Raw genomic sequence first — 18,941 nt, forward strand, 5'->3', positions numbered from 1 at the left:
ACAAAAACTGTTGTATGATCGAATTATAACACAATGCAATTTTAACAGTACCCGTAGTTCTTATTGTATGAATAGATGTTGTGATGCTGTTCTACATATATATATATATATATATATATATATATATATATATATATATATACTTAAATTCTTAAATACTGTTTTTGTTTCATGCTTCATTAAGATATCTCTAGTAAAGATCTGAAATAACAATAACGTGTCAAAAACAAGTGTTTAATTATTCTTCGTACTATTTGTAATAAATATAGTGATCATTCCTATCACTGCCAAATGTAACACAAACGTTATTCTTCTTCATACTGCATGTAAATTTATACACACGACAACATGTTAAGTAGGCTTTTCAAATAAGCCGCCAATTAGGTGAATTTCTGATTTTCCTGATTCCAATATAGATGAGACTGAGCTATTAATCAGCTGACAAAACACAAATCTCCTTGTAAAAAAAAACTGTGTCATTATTGAAGCACGATGATGTGCGCATAATACTGGCAAATATGTTATGCATAAGAAGGAAAGTATATTATTGGAAAAACTAATTTAGTTAATGATTTCTTGCAATATGTAAACTACCGTCTTTACGATTGATAAACATTTGATCTACACATAAACCGTTGTCTTTGAAGCAAATAGTTATAAATTGCAAAAAGAACGTCACGTTTTTTTCAAAAAGTTGTTATAGGTATATAACGTGTTACTTAATACAAACGGAAAACAATATCAAATCCAATGAAAATATACAATGTCTTTACTTAGGCTAAAATGTGAACATACATTCGATTACATCTGAATAATATATTATAATGAGCTGTGTTCAATAAATTTTATTCGGAAGCTTTTCGATCAAATAGTTTTTTATGAACATTGGTTTTCTGAACAGGGCGTTATATGAAAGGAATCTGATAATTTTGTTTTGAAAATAATTAACCAATGTTCTTTCTTAGGTGCTTCCTTAAATGTCAAATCCTAGATTATATAGTATTCAAATAGAAAATATTTTAAGATGCAACGTTAAAACATGGAATATAATATTATTCATTAGCGGCCATAATGTCTTCGGATATAAAAATTTATTGCAACTACTTTTGTCAACTACACGAATAAAATTGACTTACGATTTTCAATTATAGTCTTCTTTCAGAAAGGGCATGTTACAAAATCCACATTGTATTTATTGAATGCCGTCCATATACATTTAGAAACGCAACCCGTATTACTTCGTTATTGTTCGGAACTTGTTATTATTCTCGAGGCTTTAAAGGTCACTTTAAACAAGTCATTCGTGTTTCAGATGATGTTGAGTTATTAAATAAAACGTGATTTTTCGTTTTATATTTTCTATCGCTACGACCTTAAATTCACATAGCATTGGGCCAGTTTGAATGTCAATTCTATTGCAGATAGATGTTACTTAACTGCATTCAGTTTGTGAACTTATGCAGTGCTTATGATCATTTTTTTATGTTTGCATATGGACAGAATATGCATAAATTGTGTATCTATTAAAAATATTAAGATTTACATCCATATAAAACGATAAATGTTTTGTGCGATTTTGAATTTTTAAATACTAAATATCATTAATGGATAAGTGCAATGCAAAAACAATAATAAAGAAGAATTGTCCTACAAGTAAGATAAATGTGCTATATCAACATCGAAAATAAAATAAACATTGTACATCAGCATAATCGAACAGTTTTCGATTTTATACACAAGCTTGCGTTGTGTTAGCCTTTAAGGTCCAATTTCTTTGGTCGGAAGTAAACATATCGAGTGAGCATGGAGACAATAGAAGGCATCTGCTTGGCGGATTCTGTGAATTCCTCGTCGGAACATGATTCGAACTCGTAGGCAACCATTCTATTCACCTGAGTCAACATGTGCATCAGCTCCATCTTGTTGCCATAGTTTTCCAGGACAATGCACAGAGCCTGGATGAACCACGTGCCATCCTGGTTGTTCCGCCATGAGTAGTAACCTGAATAGGTCAATACAGATACACATTAATCACCGCCCTAGCTGCATTACGTTAAGCACACGATAGCAGAAAAAGTACAGAAAAACATGGGTAAAACAACAACGCGGATACAAATACGATTTATATAAATGTATAGTTTTGTATCGAAGAAACCAATGAGGAGCATCTACATCGACGTTGATTTGACTGTAGCTGCAATATTTTTCGAAAATAGGCAGTTATAAAAATTCTGCGTTGTGATGCTATTCAATATTTCAGGGGAAAAAAAAGTCCGCCTACTATTGATGACCAATCAGGGACCCTACTGAAATATTCAAAGGAAGACATATTGCATGGGATATGAGATCAATATCCACAGGTTTTAGATATATATAATTTAGGTTTCATGCAATAGTTTTACTAAATTTTACATTATTTCATGGATCTACCACATTTGAATTTAGGAAGTAAGTGAAAGAAATACCACAATTTGTTTATTGTGAATCTAATTGACATCTTAATCCTCAATGCAATACGTTTTTATTACAGTGGATGAAGATAAATAACTGTATTTATAACATAGTGTTTATATCCATTGATATAAATAAAATATTTATATTTAAATATTGTAAAAACAATTTCAAAAATGAATAAATAAGTGGATAGTAAAAACCGTATAATAAGAAATGAAACCGGTCGTTCTAGTTAAAGTACCTGGGACTGTGGAATACGAAAACAAGAAGTCCGCTTCTACCGGCAGTCTACGGCATCCGCCGTGCACGTCAAGGCCTCGACGTATGGGTGAGAGGTCCCGCTGGGGACTGCAGCCCGTTTCGGATCGTCTGTCCGTACATGCCTTGATAATATATTGAAGCGCGTAAATAAGGTTTATTATGCTTAGTGTTTGAAGTTTTTTTTGCATTATAGCACAGTACACGTTAAAAAGATTAATCGTTTTTATTTCCAGTTAATTGTATTATTTGTGTTTTCTGTAGGTTAACACAGAAAGAACTGATTGGAAACGTGTTCTCGTCTTAATACGCCAACGCATATATTATAATAATTATTTATGTATTTCATACATATCTATTCGTTGTACTTTTTTAAGATTTGCATATGTTTAACTTAACAATATGGTAAGGAAAAGAGTAGATTCTTAAAGTGAATCGTTTTGCATTGTTTTTGAGACATGCACATTAATATATTTACCTGCATGTAATAAAGAGAATGACCATGATTCTTACAATTGTTTTTACGATGTCAATATTAATTAGCTTACTACCTGTATAAAGAACAGTTTTGGCTTCCCCACAAGAGATGGGCACTTGTCCCCTTTGAAGGGCCAGGTGAGCGTTTCCAAGGGAACCAGGCGGTCTGTTGCGTACACGTATCCCTCCCGACCGTAGCTGAGCACGGCGCAGCCGAAACAGTCGCAGTCAGAATGATCCGCAGTGGCAACTTGGGGGTTTATAAACAACGAAATATAGTTACATTTACTGATTTTTTTAAACATTAAAGAAAAGTGAATAATGTTGAATAATTATAATCATGTGAACTGGTCTAAAACATTATTTGAATTTATATAGTTATTTTGAATTTGGTCTTAAAACCCTTAAAACACGACCAAACGGTATGCAGTAACCGTTCCAGTGCAACAAGTAGGTTTAATTCTCTTGTGTGTGTATTTGCTATGTTGTTGTGAGATGGCCGTGATGTTCTGCACATCGTTTTTTATCAAAATATATCGCATTTGTACTACGTTTTTGTTGTTGTAGTCACATAAAGTTTCCTTTTGATTATATGATACTTTTACTTTTAAGAAAAGTCAATTGTTCAAAGATAATTCATGTATAAGAACACAACGCTTACCTTCGTGCATCAGTTTGGTCATTCTTGCGCACGTGACGTCATCGTAACGACGTACTTCAAAGCCCGTGTCCTGGAAGCGCTCCTCGAGACGTTCAGCGTCCACGTCCGTGCCCTCGCGCTCCACCTGTCCCGTGGACTCGTGGAATGTTTTGTTGTTAAAAATGAGGAACACTCCACGTCGTCTGTAATTGAAGTTGTATTCGTTCGGCTCCGAGGGCGCTCCGGGTCGCACATGTTTTTCTCTGTCGGCACTGAAAAGAAAATAAGCACTAGAAAAATCAATGTCTACAAAATAATTTCTCCGAACGGTCAGTGAATGCTATTCGCTAGAGAATTATATATAATTGACTTCCTTGAATAATTCTTCATGGTATGAATAATACGACAATGTGTGTAAAGGTTAAGGTTTAATGTGGTTCATGTGGGCTGTACTTTTAAATGATACCTGCGACTCCTGTCCTCATACCATGAGTTTATATCTCCACAGACAGGAATAATTAATTTAAATGACAATACAGTCTCGTCAAGGCTATGCAATCCGTCTAGGAAACAATTCCAAACGATATCAGTTGCCTGTATAATTGAATTCATTCCAGAAATATAAACGAATACATGTTGAACTCTATTTTACCATGTCTTACATTTGTATATGGCATATTTGAAATATTTCATTAATGCCTATCGACATAACACGATCTTTATGCTAGTGAATGAAAAGTTGTTTTCGCATAATGACATGATATGTTTCAAATGTCTCCCTTGTATACATGCACAATATTACATTAACGTTTTGTTTTTCTTCGCTTGATCTTATGAATTGAATAATCGTATGATGCATGCGTCTGTTGACTTCTGCTCTCAGCAAGGATGAACACTAAAATTAACGTCTTAACGTCGAATACAGATACAACTCCGAGTTTAATTCGTACTTTGCATCAAGTATAAACGTCTGGCAAATGGCAGACCGACTAAATCAATTACAAATTAGTTACTTTAGCTTTGAAAAACAAATGCGTGTATGAAGTAATCTGCAATATACCCGCTTTGATGATTCTGATATATCTGAAAATATGGTCTTACCGCCTTTCGACAGGTACCTGTGTAAAAAAGTTTAAAGCGACCGTCATTTCTTGAAAAAAAGTTGTTTAGTTTTCATATTCTCAGTATCTTAGGTAATAAATTTTACTGGGTACAGGTACCAGGTAACTACCAGTTAACTATAAATAACGCAAGTAGATTGATCATTATCGTCACGTCGTAAACACAGAAATGCAAATTGTGCATGCGTAGTGAATTGTATATATTATATATATATAATGATCAATCTACTTGCGTTATTCATAGGGTGTATATCGTTATATCACATATTTTCGCGATGCACTTTCGATTCCACATCGCGAAATTTTATTACCGAATATACTGAAAATATGAACTTTTTTCAAGTAATGTTTTAAAACACTCGTGATATTTTAATCAATATAAACTAATAATTGTAAAAAATACGGTATTTTAGAACTTTTCTTTTCTCGTCGATCGCGGTTGACGGTCCCTTTAAATGACAATGTCAAATATTGATGTTTATTTTTCAGGTAGAGTATTTAATTGTTAACAACATAATCACTCGGCTGATGTAGATCATTCACCCGATAACGGCTAGGCACTGAACAAGTTCGTCGTTTACAATAACTTTAACTGTAAAACATGGTGATTTATGATAAATATGTGTGTTTCTATTCACATCTTCTAAAACGGACCATATAAACTTGCTGTTCCCCATAGCTTGGTCAGTGTGATCATCTATATACGTATTGATTAGTGATTTACTAAAACATGAGTTATTGTAAGTATTAGAATACACTAATAAAAAGCCACTACGAATGGAACGTAAACACAAATATTTAAATGAAATGAATCGGTAATGGAAAGTGGCATATGTTTGAAATGTTATAGGTAATATCGTGTTCGTGTTCAAATTAAGCGTTATAGTATTAGGTTAGTGTTAGGAAAATGAAATGAGCAGGTACTGATGAGGATTTCCATTTACAAGCCCAGCCTCAAAACTTTGTCTTTATTAAAAACGAATAATATAACATGTATTTTACTTATTTGGCATGATTTCCACTTCAAATTGCTCCCAGTAAATTAATTTCTATTCTAATGTCATGACGTTTTCTGTATTACTACGACTCAAAATAACATATATACATAACCACCAATAATCGATACAAAAGTATATAAACATGACATGTATATGTTTTTAACCAAGGGTGATATTCTATAAGTATTTGATAATTATTTCTATTTTAATGCAGCGAATATCAATGTCATGGACAACATTTTTAAAAGTTTATTTAAGATAATTAGCAATTATTTTCAATTTGTAATACTAGCGATATCTAGGAATGTATTAACAGGTGAGTATTGTTTGGAACAAAATCAAGACTTTCTGCTAATACAGTAATTTTATTAAGGTATATAAAATTACCATCGTCTGCAATCGTAAAGGAGGAATAAATATAAGATCGTAAAAACAGGAAGTGTAATTGTAAGAATGTAAAGAGACTGGCTGAGTGAGCACATTCTTTGAAAACAGAAGTATTTGACAATATTACGTTATATTACTGTCCAACCTATACTTAGAAAATTGAGTCGACACAGCGACAAAACCACTGAAAATCGTGTGATCCGATAGTGGAATTTCAGACATTCGGAATTATACTCATGCCAAAATATGATGTTGTTAACTAAAGCATGTTTTGGATAATTTTCAGTTATGTTATTTGAGGAAAGCAGTGCGTGCTAACATTAAATGGTATTTCATAATTTCTTTGCTGAAATTTACAAAGATGAATTCTGTTTTGACTTTTAATGAAAAGTAAAAATTAAGTTAATGCAACAATGCTATACATTCTTAAAATATTTTTGTGTAAACTGTATATCTTGAATAAACATTATGTTTACACCGCGAATCGTAATGCAACTGATTTCGTGATAAGCTTTTTGAAAAAAAAATATAGACAAAACCAAGCGGTCTTCTCATACAAGTCTTTTGAACTCGGTTGTACATCGTTCCTTGGTCAATACCATCTTCGTGTATAAAGGCCTCGTATTGAAAAGCACTTAATTCAACGTAGCGTGTGTAATGGGCGGTATAACTGTTATTTTATTGACGTATTGCTTATGAAAAAATAACAGCTGGAAAAGCTCCAGAAGCAATTGCAAAATGATGCTGTGCCAGCACTTGGGGTAAAAAAAAAACTTTCAGAGATCGTCAAAAAATAATAGACGTGTGTGGAACAAATTGGCAAAGGTCCTGCATTCGCCTACAATAGTTAATACATTCATTACTCATACTGTTTCTTGGGAGCCAATAATGGCAATAACATTGTCAGTATCTCAACAAATGTACGACAGTTTGACATTTAAGCATTCGTATAACATATCCAATACCCAGGTCATACGTATGCACGAAAAACAAATTTATATCATAGCAATTAAGTAAAAGAATCGGTACTAAGAAAACTTGACTTTCCTACATAGACATGTTTCAATTCCGATCCATCACAATCATGTCCAATATAAAACCAATGCATACCATCAGTACTGACCAACCCATATATAACTTCATTTGTACGTACATTTGTTAAATGGAACACCTATTGTATAGCAGGAATTAATATATATATATATATATATATATATATATATATATATATATATATATATATATATATATATATATATATATATATATATATATATATATATATATATATAGGAACTACCCAAAATGTGACCATATAAATTTGTTTATAACTTTGCATATCCAGCTTAATAATGCAATTATAAACGAACATGGATGTACTTAAAAATGTAAAGGTTAATTACTGGTTGACTATCCTGAGAATATAATATACAAACGTCTGGTGACATATGCGTAGACAAATGCGAACAAACCTGACTTTACGAAGGAGATAAGGTAAGCCGGCATCTTTTAAAACGGGGCTCTGTCGAGGAGAAATTGAGTTCATTAGTGGTAGATGCACAAACCTACGTTGGAAGTCCTTATCCTTTCTACAAGTTACTTTCTACATTTCTTCAGTTAACCGCACGTCTTCTTTCAGCTTTCCAAATGTTACAGTTTTATATAATAAATATAATTGCTAATTAATAGTGTGATAATAAACTTTTAGTTTCATAATATTATTGTTAACAAATTTGTCCGTTAAGGCGTTTCATCAAATAAAAGCCTTACATACTATTTCAATAATTTTCAAAAGATAATTGTTTATTCCGCTTTTATTCCCGTGTTGAGTTATCCAGTATGCACCGTTTATCTGAGAATTTGCTGCTATTTATTCCAAATGTACTATCGCTGGTTGTCCGTTGATGCATTTGTCCAACAGTCACATGTAAGCATAGAGTCAGCCAATACGATCAATCTGATAGCATTGTTGTATGCCAATTTTCCAACGAGAATGTAACCGAGATGAAAGGCATGGCGTAATTTTGTAGGCTAGATTCTTACTAATGATTATTAAGACGCGTTGAGAGGCTTGCTTGCTTCAGTCAATACGCGAAGACATTGTTTTGTATACATTAAAACATTCCAGGACGCTATTGTAACTTGGTTCAATGGTCGTCAAGAGGCTAAATTACAATAGGCCATATGGTGTATGTATTGTTATTCAACAATAGACTACTCCATCCGATTTCAATATAGTAATGCATTATATATGACGTTAACGATAGTCTAATGATTACAAATTCCCAATTGGCAACAGATTTATGACGTTGACGGTGGTCTCATGAATCGATATTGTCCAACGGCAACAGATTTATGACGTTGACGGTGGTCTCATGAATAGATATTGTCCAACGGCAACAGATTTATGACGTTGACGGTGGTCTCATGAATAGATATTGTCCAACGGCAACATATTTATGACGTTGACGGTGGTCTCATGAATAGATATTGTCCAACGGCAACAAATTTATGACGTTGACGGTGGTCTCATGAATAGATATTGTCCAACGGCAACATATTTATGACGTTGACGGTGGTCTCATGAATAGATATTGTCCAACGGCAACAGATTTATGACGTTGACGGTGGTCTCATGAATAGATATTGTCCAACGGCAACATATTTATGACGTTGACGGTGGTCTCATGGATAGATATTGTCCTACGGCAACAGATTTATGACGTTGACGGTGGTCTCATGAATAGATATTGTCCAACGGCAACTGATTTATGACGTTGACGGTGGTCTCATGAATAGATATTGTCCAACGGCAACATATTTATGACGTTAACGGTGGTCTCATGAATAGATATTGTCCAACGGCAATAGATTTATGACGTTGACGGTGGTCTCATGAATAGATATTGTCCAACGGCAACAGATTTATGACGTGGACGTTTGTCTCACAAATACTAATTCTCAAATTGTTACATATTTTATTACGTCGACTTTGATCTCATCAATACTCATTTTTCAAAGGTCACAGAATTTTGTCATCGACGATGGTCTAATGAATCATAATTCTCCAATTAGCACAGATGTTTGTCATTGTAACGGGAATCCCATTATATGTACATGCAAATAATACTCATCACATACAATGTATGTGGCTTTTTCATGAAATTTAAACTTGATGTTTGGTTCACATGAAATTTCTTGGGGAACAATTTCACCCTTTTCACACATTTAGCTTAAAACTAGAAGATACCGCCAAATCAAAAATGTTCAAAGATCTCTTCTGCGTTTGATTTTTGGACTACCATAAGTGCATCGTCGGATGACGGACATCAAAACTACTCGGTACGTACATGTTGTAATTCTTTCGTCGACATTTTACACGTTTGTTTACGAACGTTTTAACGGGCGTCCTATTTTTAACTATTGTATCAGTAAACCAGTAAACACAAATACAATATTGTACAACATATTCCAATGCATATTTTATTGCAAAGGGCAAACATTGTATATGTTAAATTTAAATGTTCTTGTTTCAGTTAGAAGTTACCCTAACTGGCAATCCATTAAGACTTGTTATGTAGATGAATGATGAAAACAACTTTGGAACATTACGCTTATTTGCATTGGTTGCTGTATACAGTCAAGATGAAATATTTATTAAAAAAACTTAAACAGATTGCATATTGTATTGATTTTACTAGGAAGAAAGTGCGTGTTACTTTACATGATCAGCGATGTATACATTATAACTAACATGCAATCTAAAGATATACATGCTTTATGAATACTTGTTTTGCTATCAAACACCAATTTTCAATTAATTCCAAATTTTCATTTAAATTAAAATTGTAGTTGTCACTGTAATATTTTTCTATACCTACATACTAACGCCATGTTTTATGTTCACATAACTTGGAAACAGGTCACTGAGAAAGAGAGAAGTAATGCAATCATCTTGCCAGACAGTTGTCATAGACTGCATTGTAACAGAATCATCTGCACAAAAAACCAATTATCCACACATCATAGTATCAACAGCTGTACCAAACGAAAATGCATCTATATAATGCACACAATGATTTTGAACAAATGTATTTATATGAATAATTCGTTCTTATATACATGTTCATTAACGCAAGTATTAAACACAAGAATGTGTGTATCTTAACTTTTCGAATAGAGCATAAAAAGGAAATATACAAAATTAGGAACACCAATAAATCGAATCAGTCTTATAAAAATAATTAAGAAAAGCAAAATGTCAGTGAATATCTTCTCCATGCACAATCATCACTTTATTCAGGTTATTTGAGCTCACATGAATGTACAACAAGTATTCGCATTTTCGGACAGACAGATATTTCATAACTTCAAAGGAATACTTTAATGTATTTTGTAAATGTGAAGATATTTGCCATTATTCTGATAATTTACTTGATAATTTTACAGACTCACTGATTATAAACGGGTATAGGTAAACCCACATGCAAATATATTTTTAAAGAGTAATGCTATGCTATGATAATGAGTAAGTATGATGAGAAATGTGTGTACAATTCAGAGTTGTTAAATAACTTAATAGCAAAACAACTTACCGCTTTTTAATACTAAATAATGCAAATAAGTTTCTTACTTTATGACAGACTGACCTCTGGGGATAATTTGCTGGTGAAAACACAGATAAAATACATCAAACATATTTTGCACATTATGCCTCTCAACACATCTGTTGACTAAATACTGTTCTTGTAATATGGCATATAGGTAATTGAAAAAAAATATATATTCACGTATGAAGAATTCCGAAGAACATTATTAAAGTTAATCAGGAAATAAGCTCGTATTATAAATGATAGTAGGTAATGGACATGAGTACATTGACATTGCCATTAATGACATCATCTTTGAAACTGAAAAAGAATCAATTCCAAAACCTATGGGAAAATGTATATTTAAATATAAATAATTTAAATGCTTTTATTTAAAGCTCTGCAGAAACGTGTCTCAACTACAAATTGTAACACACAAGCGTTTTACTATTTTAAATATACTTAGGCTATGTCTTAGACTAAAAAGACACTTTTCATTATGAAAATGCACACACTGAGTTTTTTGTTTATAGAAAAGTGATTTAATTTGTCTACTTAAGCAATTGTGTGCGATAAGTATGCATTATCTTATATACGTTCATTGTGGGATTGAAAATACCTGCAAAACAGCACGGTTAATATATTTTTTTATACCACATTTATATAGCGCCCTTTTCATACTCGAGATGTGCGTTCAAAGGCGCTTTACAGTTTTTCCATGATCACTGGGTCATAAGTTTTCCGTTAACATCTTGGCGCAGTATGCAGCCACGGTACATTGGCTTATTTCCCTCACAGGTAACCATTTATACACCTGGGTGGAGAAGAGCAGTTGTGGATAAATTTCTTGCTCAAGGAAGTTCCAGCGGTCAGGGCGGGATTCGAACCCGGGACCTCTCGATCCCTAAGCCAGCGTCTTACCATTAGACCACTGCTCCCAATATATCATACTGTATGTACTTCAAAAGAGATGATGTTCCGCGAATAAATGTTATATTGCTAATACTATTCTCAAAATAAGCAAAATATTACCGATTCATGTGTGGAAAAAGCTTTATGTTTACATACCGCAAAGGCGTGCACTATACACTTGGTATACATATACATTAATTCAACCGCTTTATCGGTTATTTTTAACGGTCAGAAGTCTACCGGGCACTCACGACTGTTCATTCGAGAAACCGAATATATTTTGGCGCCATTTGAAAAGTGTGATTTGCGGATGTGCTTTTTCAACTCTTACACACGTTATGTCAAGAAATCGTAAGCTTCTAAAATGTCGTTTTATACGAGCATGTTATATTTCTAAGGATAACTTTATACACATATAACTTTTTGACCGATTGGTTTATTGTGTAGTTAACATAGTCCCTTTAAAATAAAGTTGCCTTAACACGGCCGTTAATCACGGGCGCCACCTCTTTTTTGAGATGCATTAATAAATGAGCCAAATCAACTTCCGATGTGGCGCTAAGACCCGGGTGTTTTGGAATTTCATGGATAGTTTTACAGGGTGATTATGTTTAATATGTTTGTTTTCATTTTTTCAGCATATATCGCATTATTTTTTAAAAAGGGCAATGTAGTGCGATTCAGCGAAGATTAATTCATCCAAAAATGTACAGAAACATACTATCTCTAACCTTTAAAACGTGAGAACCTTGATAATTTGTGCCATGGTGGAGTTTTAAAAAGCATTTCGATGAGTTGTTCCTGTGTGACGAGCAAATTTCCACCCAATTTACTCGCTAACGACATCAACCGATTGCGGACAACATATAATAGTTAATAATGCTTTTTTTTCAAAAGAGATGGGGCAAATGTTTAGGAGATGGCGCTCATGAAAGTATGTGGCGCCAATGCAGGATGTATAAATTAACAATCGTATCGCAATCACATCACGTACATTTAAAAGATAACGTTATTAATTATATTAACTTTCTTTTTCAACAAACATACGAATGCCTCAATCTTTACAGATCATAAACACAATCTTTTATACATAAGATGTAGTTTCTTAATATAAAAGTTATCAACTCAATTAAGAAGTCACCAGCATGAATAAAACATATTGTACGATATATACCAAATATTGGTTATACTCAATACAACCAATCACTAAATTATCAACATTATTAGAATATTTCATCGACAGAAAGAAATATAAGATTATACTTCTTCTTGAAACAATAATTTGTGCCCCTTAATCCAAATTGCTTAATTTACTTTAAGGCCATGGTCAACGAATCTTAAGTATATTCATATATTTTTTTTTTGAGTTTCAACTCTAAAAAATGAAGATAGCTCGGTATTTTTTCAGTTAACTTTTTTGTATTATACATGTTAAATGTTCTTATCGTACACAGACAAACGTTTAAATCCATCAAGAAATTATTCGAAAACTATTTTTTCTTATTAAAACGCACGCGACTCAAATGTGCTGAAGAAGTCAACTTACAAAAATAAATGTAAGTTCTTTAAACATAATAGAAACCATTACGTAAAATATGTCACTTTAAAAAAAAGCTATAAATATGCATTGGCGCCACCTCCTATTCTTAGCGCCTCCACCTTAGCATTGGCTTCATCTCCTTTTGAAAAATGCAAATGTATCTATTATATCGGCTAGAAGGCGATGTTTGTGTGCATGTATTAACTTGTACATGTTCAATGCAATCGCTTTAAGAAATGAGTGATTTAATTGGCATGAAATGTGCTCGTAACACAGACAAAATACATCACTTTGCTTTTACGAATTCTACCATTGCACAAATGATTAAGGCGCACGTTTCCAAATGGGTTGTGATTGTATGTTTCTGTACATTTTTGGAGGAATTTATCTTCGCTGGATCGCCCTACATTGCCTGATTTTTTTTATAAATTATGCAAAATATGTGAAAAAAGGCATATAAAACTAATCACTCTGTAAAATTATCCGTTAAATTTCAAAACATTCGGACCTGAGCGCCACCTCGGAAGTAGCATTGGCTCATTTTTTAATTCATCTCAAAACAGATGTGGCGTCCGTGTTTAACGGCCGTGCTTAAATCTCGCTTTGTTGCAACTGGTTTAAATAAATGAATTATCTCCACTAATTGAGTTAACTAAATGCCAGAGTGTGTACGTTTTTGCAAATGCACTATTGCATACTTCATTTTGAGCATAATGTCAAAACGTTCAGAGGACCATGGATTTCCATAAGATTTATTTCCGAAAGAATGATAAAAGCTTGTTATAGTCACTCAGTACATAGATTATGTGCTATCAGAGCATCAAAGCCAATGAAATCGTGAAAATTAACATTGGCATTGCACATTGTAATACATTTATTTTTGTGAAAGTCTCCAAACAGCAAAATAAAATGTCACCGAAGAAGGCACGTTTTCCTCGTTGGAAGGCTGAAATGGATGATGCTTCACAGAAACAGACCTATTTAACACTCACAATACATTAGTTGATGATACATAACGTTGCCAGCGATAAGTTTGACTCTTTTGTATTGATATGAATTACGCTGCATGATTCATATAAGAGATGTTAAACATTTCTCTTTAGAATTAACATTTTACATTTTAGAAATGTACAAGAGACATATTAATCGAACATATATTTAAGGTCAATATCATTTACAGCACACAATAATGCTATTAAATAGCAACATCTGACAGACAGTATTATATTAGCGATCTATTTGCTTTTTATCATAGCTTACAATTGTATAAGGAAGCGACATTTTCCTACAAAAAAACGCAGATAATACGGAAACGTCATGCTTTCATTTACAAGATAGTTGCAAGTCCGGAAATTAGCAAATCTATAAATATAAGACTTTGGATTATATACACTTCATTAAATCGATAAGCTGTCCAATGAACATCCTGCTACTTATTTGATTTATAACGCTTTTAAATCAGCGAGAGAGAGTGGTCATATGTCGATGTGATGCTAATAGAGGACGACGTCGTGTCATCTTGTTAATTGACACAAACACGGTTTTTATGACTGTTGACGATTGTAATAAGTTACTTTGCCGTCAGTTTTATCTTGCTTTTGAGGCCGATTTCAATAATATTATATGTAAATTAGGGTGTCTTGTGCATTGTATTGTACTGTAGACAATCAGTAAATTGCCTTAAACAAAATACAATTGTTGGCGTCGCACTGAAGTGCGGCGACTAGTATGTAGTACGTTTCTTTTCGCTTATGGGAGGAGAAGTTATTTTACGGATCAATGTATATATTTTTGTTGTCAGAATATCTTGCATAGTGGTGATTATTTGTGTAAATTAGTGTAAATAAGTACTGCATTTGTGCCTATTACATTTACTACAACATTTATTGCCAATAACGCAAAGCTAATTCTTTTAATTAATAACGGATCACAGGGACTGGGCAATAATAAAAGATCACAGGGACTGGGCAAATACGCGAACCGGTTTAACTTTCTGCTTTTGTATAAAAAAAAAACTTCTTTGTTCCACTATCCTAGCAACCACCAAGTTACTAATAAAGGCGCTATAAAGCGCGAAGCGCGACACGTATTATTTATTGTAATAATGAGTCTTGATAAAGAAAGCATCCGCTTATCAATGAGGAGCACCATCACAGCACCCCAGTCTCATTACTATCAAGTCCTCCTACAGGTTTTTTTAAGAACCACATATAGAAGGCCGCAGGCCTGACCAGTGGTATGGACCCATTGGTATGGACCTTTAACCCCGCTCATTATCCAGCGTTTAAACTTCTGGGTTTACATTTAAACCGACTATTAATAGCTTATTAATATCTTAGTTAGAAGGTGCTTTTTCGAGCGGTTCCGTAGTGTAGTGGATACACGCTCGCTTCACATGTGAGAGGCCCAAGGTTCAAGCCCCAGTAGAATCAAAGTATTTTATTTGTGTTCTATGTTAACTTTTTGTTTTGATGTAGACATTTTAGTTTAAATAAATATGCTGTTATATTGTAACCATTTTTTGTTTTTATTATGCCCATGACATATATGTGTGAGAGGGGGGGGGGGGTTCGTAAACACATTAAAACTTTTACAGTGTTTTCATATCAATGACTTCAGAATCATCTCCCCCTTGAAGTTGAGAAAAATATTAAATTACGCTTACAAGATGAAGCAGATTTTTTAAAACCTACACAGTTCTGTTCAATTAATGAAAACTGAATACGGATGCCAGTAAAAAAAGGAAACTAATGTAAATAAAATGAACTATGAAATATTTGGGGGTTACAACACAAAATCACAGATAATGATTATTTGGGGGTTATAACACAACATTATAGATAATGGTTATTTGGGGGTTATAACACACAATCATAGATAATGGTTATACTAGTATCTTTTTCTATTTTGTTTAAAATAATCGGCCAATATATTAATATTTACAGTCTAAAAAATCGTTCCATGTAACTTCATTGAGTGCCTTTTACACTGAAATTCCCGACGCCCTTTCATGCTTTGCATCAATACTTATCTTGTATATTAACAAATGCTTCTTTTCTGAGAATGTGTCTGCAGTCTCAAAGTGCCTATAATAGCCATTAAATATACACTTAAATCAAGCTACCTCGGAGCTATAAATTGATTCGGTCCCTGTCATTTGCCTCCAATCAAAGTTGTCATCAATGGTTCTCATTAAAAGTCCATTTCTTAATTTAGATAATGGATTGTCAATCAATTGTATTAGTAATAGAGTCCAATTGTATTGGATTAAACTGCCTTAAATTCAAAATAAAAATATAAATAGACGATTGCTTTTATTTATTATAAGATATATTGTATCAATTGTGAAGTGATCAATAAAAACATGTGTTACCGCTCATTCGTTATGCAGGAAATGGAATGAATACACAGATTAAGACATATACATGTATTGAGATTAAACGATAAATGGAATGAATAAACAGATTAAGACATATACATGTATTGATATTAAACAATAAATGGAATGAATAAACAGATTAAGACATATACATGTATTGAGATTAAACGATAAATGAAATGAATAAACAGATTAAGACATATACATGTATTGAGATTAAACGATAAATGGCATGAATAAACAGATTAAGACATATACATGTATTGAGATTAAACGATAATGGAATAAATAAACAGATTAAGACATATACATGTATTGAGATTAAACGATAACATACCAAAATTAAGGACTGTGTTAATGACATACTACCAAAATGTTGTAAACCTAATGAGTTGTATTTTACCTCATAGGTTATGTATCGATAACATATATCGCAAAACACACCAGTAGACAACAGAAAATGCTGTATACATAATATGTTTGAAAACGAATTTCACTTACAGAATGCTTGTAAAACACTTATCTACGTACTTTCCCACAATATCGAATATGAAAACATTTATACAATTACTTCAACCAAATACAAAGCAGTTAATAATCAATATTTGTGTTTATATTCTTCTAATAAATATTGTTGTATTTAATGTATTTAATAATTTTAGCTTAATGTTGTGTATATACCCCAACTTTATTACGCTCGTTTATTCTTAGTGTGTTTGAAGACATATAATCGCTTCATATCCATTATTGATAAATGTGTATGTGTTATTTTAGCCTTGTACATTTCTCAAAACTGTAAAGGTCGGTAACATCGACATGACTCTTGAGAACTTCATTAGCATATTTTTTTCAATTACAAGTATAATACTATAATATAGATGATATTTGTTATAAATTTTCAATTGCGAAAGCGCTCGTGAAAATATGTGTTTCTCACATTACTGAGATATTTTTTCACTGTAGTACCCCGCCGAAAGCAAACACATTTTATTTTTATTTTTTTAAATTATAATTTTCATGTTAAGTACTTGTACGACTGTTTTAATGCCCGTACTTGTTACTTGTTGATCCGCAGTAATTGGTTTAAGAAATCAATACTTCAGAGCAATGTTGGATTACAATTTAAGCGTCTTGAATTTCAAACGGACTTTGTAGGGGCTGCTTCTGGTCCTACTTATAGACAAAATAACTATGGCCGTCGTGTGTTTGAGCTATTATGATCTGAGCATAAGCAATACATGGTTTAACCTTGCACTGCGGTATGGCCCTAACAACGTAACATTATCGAAGATGTTTGATGTAGGAGTGTACAAAATTAATTATATGTATAAATTATTTTCTGCTCTATTTAATCCGGACTGTCAACGTTATCAAATGTGGAGTGTGGTCTTAAAAACACGATGTCGGACTCGTAAAAGCACATATTAGGATTGAAATTATTTTGGAATTTAAAATATATTGCGTCCCAAGATGACCAGCTTCAATCTCGGCTGGATTAAATCGATGTTAATGATTGTTGGTCTTATTCGTGTTCGAAACTAATGAAACCATAGATTTACATACGCTAGGTTATTATGTTAATTCACCAAACAGGCAATGTGTGCTCGTAGGAAACCGTAGGAAGGAATGTATTTGGTCTTAGTGTGACTTAGTCTATTGGCCTTTACGATATCTAGTTCCGGGTGACACGCGTATCCATAGCTTGTTTAAAACGATCGATACCAAGTGCCATAGGTCTTGTAAGATATGACAATTTGTTATCATTTGTGTATCGAAAATGACCCTTACCTGACTTTCCTAAGCAGATATGGTGAGGTCGAGTCATTCGAGACAGGACTGAGACGTGGAGGATAGTTGACTGGTGAAGACTTTGTTGGGAACCATGGAAACTGATCCCGTCAGTCTTTAACGAGACATGAGAGCCTTGCGAGTCTGCACAAAGTTCTGAGTTTAATGAATAGCCTACATCCATTGTGAATTTAAAAAAAGGCACGGGAATTAAATTCTGAAAAATATCTATTAGTAAATTATTACGTTAATTCACTTACTTAAACTTTACATAACATTCCTTGCAGTATTAGTTCTTATGTAGTTGTGTGTTGTCTTTTTTCACACTAATGTTTACATTGTGCACTAAGAAATAATTAGTTTAGTTTTGGCGCATTCTGTATTTCTGACTCTTACTT

The 18,941-nt window shown here is 33.0% G+C and overlaps 1 protein-coding gene across 3 annotated transcripts in view; it reads right to left on the reverse strand.

The window, feature by feature from the left end:
- Positions 1 to 249: 249 nt before the first annotated feature.
- The window catches only part of LOC127866420 (caspase-3-like), a 101,583-nt gene continuing 82,891 nt past the window's right edge, over positions 250 to 18,941 (reverse strand). For 2 of the 3 annotated variants that reach the window (XM_052406929.1, XM_052406930.1), the window contains exons 2-5: positions 3,851 to 4,101; positions 3,264 to 3,439; positions 2,696 to 2,837; positions 250 to 2,002 (exon numbers count right to left, since the gene is read on the reverse strand). In XM_052406929.1, coding sequence (XP_052262889.1) covers positions 1,752 to 2,002; positions 2,696 to 2,837; positions 3,264 to 3,439; positions 3,851 to 4,101 — 820 coding nt within the window. In that variant the 3' untranslated portion in view covers positions 250 to 1,751. Of the gene's footprint in view, positions 2,003 to 2,695; positions 2,838 to 3,263; positions 3,440 to 3,850; positions 4,102 to 7,807; positions 8,107 to 18,941 lie in introns of those variants that run through there. The other variant, XM_052406931.1, reaches the window with a different exon arrangement.

Source organism: Dreissena polymorpha, chromosome 2 (genome assembly GCF_020536995.1).
Source record: "Dreissena polymorpha isolate Duluth1 chromosome 2, UMN_Dpol_1.0, whole genome shotgun sequence".
Classification (NCBI taxonomy): Eukaryota; Metazoa; Mollusca; class Bivalvia; order Myida; family Dreissenidae; genus Dreissena; species Dreissena polymorpha.